Raw genomic sequence first — 6,000 nt, forward strand, 5'->3', positions numbered from 1 at the left:
GCCGCCGCTGATACCTGTCAGCTGTCCTTCACATCTCCACCTCATTCAACCAGACGTCAGTGCACTTGTTCAAGACAACACACACTGGACTTTCCTCACTGAGGAAGAAAAACTGAACTGAAAAGATGAAAAGCACTTATTGCTTTTGTATAAAGTGAATCAATGGCTGGTGTTTAACATCTTTAAGGTCAGCAACAGACTGAACATGGACCGAAGAAGGAGTGGTTTGTCCCTCACAGGGACCCTTACTACTGAACAGTACCTGTTCAGAAAACAGATTTATAAACTGTATATGTATGTATGGTAACTTGTTGTTGCTCCAGGGTGCTGTTATATTGTTCTGATAACATTACTTTAATATAAAAGCTGCAATACACTAGTTTTTACTTCATTATTGAATTTGGCGCATCATGCGATTAATTGCAGAAAAATCATGCGATTAATCACCTAATTTTTTCCAACTTTGCCCAGCCCTAAAAAAAAGAAACAGGATACGAGAGAACCGGGCAGGATCTAAAGAGAGAACCGTGATCTAAAGGTCAACCAGGATAATAAGTAAGACTAAACAGAGAACCAACATCGTTTGACGGTACACATGTTGCAAGAGAATCCAGATCTAAAAGGTTTTAGAACCTACATGTATCTAAAGACCAAGAAAGATCCAATATTTCCCAACGGAAAACCAACACATCTGCTGGTTCTGTGGGTTCTCTCACCCGACGATGACAATGACGAAGTCGAGCAGGTTCCAGCCGTTGCGGATGTAGGAGCTGGGGTGCATCACTAGACCGTAGGCCAGGATCTTTAGGAAGGTCTCAATGGTGAAGATGATGAGGAAGACATACTCCACTTGTTCCTGAAACACAGGGAGAGAACACGTTCTGTTTAGACCTCTGTAGATCTGGAGAACCTCAGTACTCACAACAGCTGCTGAAGACTTCAGCTGATGTGGAACTTTAACAAAGGTTTGATGCTGAAGGACGTTTAGATAGATGGATGGATGGTTGGATCGATAGATAGATAGATAGATAGATGGATGGATGGATGGATGGATGGTTGGATCGATAGATAGATAGATAGATAGATAGATAGATAGATAGATAGATAGATAGACAGACAGACAGACAGACAGACAGACAGACAGACAGACAGACAGACAGACAGACAGACAGACAGACAGACAGACAGACAGACAGACAGACAGACAGACAGATAGATAGATAGATAGATAGATAGATAGATAGATAGATAGATAGATAGATAGATAGATAGAAGGATAGACCTTGTTGAACATTAGTTCAATACCCCTGTTTTACACAATAAACAAACACAAACCATCTCAACGATATGTCCAACCTGGACCTGGACCTGCAGCTCTGGATCAGGTCTCAGCTCCAAACAGACCTCATTATCGTCTCCAGCCTAAAGTTCAGTAAGAAAGACTAAGGACCCGATGACCCCTGTGGGTCCCCCGACCTCTCTTTGAGGATCCATGATCACATGATCAGTGTTTGACTGAGAGTCAGTGAAATACTGTTGACATTATCATTATTACCATTATTATGCATCCAATAATACCTAATTATTGTTATACGTTGAATATTACCTCACTATTATTATTATTATACATCAATAATACCTGCAGTAGCGCTACACTACGTTCACAGAGTATTTATACACTGTTGTATTAGTACTTCTTCCACCTCTGATCTGCTATAGTCGACTTCTCTCATGTGATCAAGTGAGACACACACACACACACACACACACACACACACACACACACACACACACACACACACACACACACACACACACATCCCTAGAAACACACCTAGACACACTCACACACACACACACACACACACATGGAGAGAGGAAGCTGAACCATCGGAGCAGAAACTGATCCGATCTGATCAGAGACCTGTCAATCAACTACTGGACGTGTCCCTGACCTTTGACCTTTACAGCTGAGATAAACAAACACACCTCAGCTATCACTTTCCCCTCCGTATCCAGAGACACAGAGATTAGCGTAGCTTAGCATAAAGAAGCTCACCAGGTCGTGGTTGGTGGAGTTGGAGTCGTCCTCAGGAAACGGTTTGGAGACTCCCAGAGCGACGCAGTTCGCAAAGATGGCCAACAGGATGAAGATGTCAAAAGGTCTGCGAGCCAGTTCAGGAAGATCAGCGTGTCATTCACATTCTTTTTTGCCACGAAGAATGATGTCAACGTCTTCTAAAATATGTGCTTTCACATTATAAATAACTATAAATTATTAATGATGAAGAAAAACCTTTGGTCCAGCTCACACTGTTTTTATGCAATTGTGAAGCTCCATGTAAGAAGTTATTACTCAGTTATTGTCTCACTGTAAGTTTTGGCTTTTAGACAACATGAACCAACGAGCTGCTGGACTTCCACTTCTGTTTGTTTTTTAAAATGATAAAGCAGTAAAACCAGGTGTAACATGATGAACAGGTGTAAACATGATAAACATGATGGACAGGTGTAAACATGATAAACATGATGAACAGGTGTAACATGATGAACAGGTGTAAACATGATAAACATGATGAACAGGTGTAACATGATGAACAGGTGTAAACATGATAAACATGATGAACAGGTGTAAACATGATAAACATGATGAACAGGTGAAAACATGATAAACATGATGAACAGGTGTAAACATGATAAACATGATGAACAGGTGTAAACATGATAAACATGATGAACAGGTGTAAACATGATAAACATGATGAACAGGTGTAAACATGATAAACATGATGAACAGGTGTAACATGATGAACAGGTGTAAACAGGTATTAAATGATAAACAGGTATAACATGATGAACATGATGAACAGGTGTAAACAGTTATAACATGATGAACAGGTGTAAACATGATGAACAGGTGTAAACATGATGAACAGGTGTAAACAGGTATAACATGATGAACAGGTGTAAACATGACGAACAGGTGTAAACATGATGAACAGGTGTAAACATGATGAACAGGTGTAAACATGACGAACAGGTGTAAACATGATGAACAGGTGTAATCATGATGAACAGGTGTAAACATGACGAACAGGTGTAAACAGGTATTAAATGATAAACAGGTATAACATGATGAACATGATGAACAGGTGTAAACATGACGAACAGGTGTAAACATGATGTACAGGTGTAAACATGATGAACAGGTGTAAACAGGTATGACATGATGAACAGTTATAACATGATGAACAGGTGTAATCATGATGAACAGGTGTAAACATGTTGAACAGGTGTAAACATGATGAACAGGTGTAAACAGGGATGACATGATGAACAGTTATAACATGATGAACAGTTATAACATGATGAACAGGTGTAATCATGATGAACAGGTGTAAACATGATGAACAGGTGTAATCATGATGGACAGGTATAACAGGTTGAACAGGTATAAACAGGTATAACATGATGAACAGGTGTAATCATGATGGACAGGTATAACAGGTTGAACAGGTATAAACAGGTATAACATGATGAACAGGTGTAAACATGATGAACAGGTGTAATCATGATGAACAGGTGTAATCATGATGAACAGGTGTAATCATGATGAACAGGTATAACATGATGAACAGGTGTAATCATGATGAACAGGTATAACATGATGAACAGGTGTAATCATGATGAACAGGTATAACAGGTTGAACAGGTATAAACAGGTATAACATGATGAACAGGTGTAAACATGATGAACAGGTGTAATCATGATGAACAGGTATAACAGGTTGAACAGGTATAAACTGCTGACAACTGATTGGTCGGAGGATACTTCCACTCTACGATGGAGAGAGCAGCTCGTCTGATTGGGTTGTTGAGTTTTAGACAGTATAAAGCTCTGGGGGCTCTCTGGACCTGATTACTGCCCTGGACCTGAGGAAGAAGAGGCACACCATCATCATCATCATCATCACATTATCATTTTCTGTTTCTTAGCATGTTGTGTCTCTGTCTCACCTGTTTCTTAGCATGTTGTCTGTCTCACCTGTTTCTTAGCATGTTGTCTTTCTCACCTGTTTTTAGCGTGTCTCTCTGTGTCACCTGTTTCTTTGCATATTGTCTTTCTCACCTGTTTCTTAGCGTGTTGTCTCTCCGTCTCACCTGTTGCTTAGCGTGTTGTCTCTCTCACCTGTTTCTCAGCGTGTTATCTATCTCACATGTTTCTTAGCGTGTTGTCTGTCTCACCTGCTTCTTGGCGTGTTGTCTCTCTGTCTCACCTGTTTCTTAGCATGTTGTCTGTCTCACCTGTTTCTTAGCGTGTTGTCTCTCTGTCTCACCTGTTTCTTGGCGTGTTGTCTCTCTGTCTCACCTGTTTCTTGGCGTGTTGTCTGTCTCACCTGTTTCTTAGCGTGTTGTCTCTCTGTCTCACCTGTTTCTTAGCGTGTTGTCTCTCTGTCTCACCTGTTTCTTAGCGTGTTGTCTCTCTGTCTCACCTGTTTCTTAGCGTGTTGTCTCTCTGTCTCACCTGTTTCTTAACGTGTTGTCTCTCTGTCTCACCTGTTTCTTGGCGTGTTGTCTCTCTGTCTCACCTATTTCTTAGCGTGTTGTCTGTCTCACCTGTTTCTTAGCGGGTTGTCTCTCTGTCTCACCTGTTTCTTGGCGTGTTGTCTCTCTGTCTCACCTGTTTCTTAGCGTGTTGTCTCTCTGTCTCACCTGTTTCTTAGCGTGTTGTCTCTCTGTCTCACCTGTTTCTTGGCGTGTTGTCTCTCTGTCTCACCTGTTTCTTGGCGTGTTGTCCTCTCCTTCTCTGTGTTCCGGTTGAACTCGTGGTTGAGTGAAGCGTGTCGGTTCTCGTCATCCTCACTCCCTGGTCCTCTCCGTCCAGCTCCTCGTCCCACTCGGCGTCCCTCTCCTCTCCTCCTCCTTCTCCTCCGTCTCCTCCTCCATCCCCCTCTCCGCCCTCCTCTTCTTCCTCACCCTCTCCTCCTCCCTCTTCCCCATCCACTGCGTTGGTGTAGCCGTTACGACCAGCACCTGGACACAAATGGAGATTCAGAGAGACCAGATGAAAACTTTCAACATGACGCTTTACTGTCGTCAGCTGATATTTAACAGAACGATTATTCAGCAAAGAGCTTTTCAGGAGACGTGAAAAGACTTTGAGATGAGCCGTAAAGGAAATATCAGTATACATAAAAAGACCATTTATTTAATAAATAGAATACAAAGGAGTTTAAGTAAGTCTGACTTATATTGCTCTAAAAGGAAATTAAACAGAAACATTACAGATCACTTCTCGTGTCACAGGTGGATAATAATTATCTGTCTCATAACCATTTATGACAATGTCAAACTCATCAAAAAAATTAAAAACATGATATTTTTACAGCCGATTTCCTACTTATAGTTTCTCACTTCCATCCATCTGAATGAGTGAAAAAAAACTTCTTCTGGAAGCTCAGAGAAACAAATACAGAACAACTAAACTATCACCGCTTGTTAAGGCCAAAAAGAGTAACGTGGAATGAACCCAAATGCCAAAATACGATGTAAAGTCATTTTATTTACAGCAAAGAACAGTCCAAGACAGCCGGGATCTCACACGGGGAAAAAACAGACAAACAGACAATGAGGCCGGAGACAAACAGGGTTTAAAATCACTTGGAAGGTGGAGCTGATTACACATCGGTGGATTCAATTAGGGGCGGGGCCGAAGATCACATGGGCAGGAAGTGAAGGGAACAAATGACACGAGACACAAGGAACTTTAACATAAAACAGGAAACAAAAAAAACAAAAACTGTAACACTACTGATAGTTGTACTGAAGTAAAGTACTGTATTTGTACTGAGATGCATCTCTTCACTTTCACCACTCGGGATGTTCAATCAAGAAACATCAGATATTACAGTGAAACATTTCAATGATCGATTATTACTTTGACTTCAAATTCTCATCCTACATATAGCTGACAATACTTTTATTAAACCCAATATTTGT

The 6,000-nt window shown here is 40.9% G+C and overlaps 1 protein-coding gene across 1 annotated transcript in view; it reads right to left on the reverse strand.

The window, feature by feature from the left end:
* LOC137801202 (voltage-dependent L-type calcium channel subunit alpha-1D-like) overlaps positions 1–4,939 on the reverse strand; it is a 28,768-nt gene extending 23,829 nt beyond the window's left edge. The window contains 4 exon segments of the mRNA XM_068598643.1: positions 717–856; positions 2,060–2,165; positions 3,833–3,933; positions 4,778–4,939. Coding sequence (XP_068454744.1) covers positions 717–856; positions 2,060–2,165; positions 3,833–3,933; positions 4,778–4,858 — 428 coding nt within the window. The 5' untranslated portion in view covers positions 4,859–4,939.
* Between the last annotated feature and the right edge of the window lie 1,061 nt (positions 4,940–6,000).

Source organism: Clinocottus analis, unplaced genomic scaffold (assembly GCF_023055335.1).
Source record: "Clinocottus analis isolate CAN_PGR_092001 unplaced genomic scaffold, fCliAna1.0.p SCAF_4, whole genome shotgun sequence".
NCBI lineage: Eukaryota > Metazoa > Chordata > Actinopteri > Perciformes > Cottidae > Clinocottus > Clinocottus analis.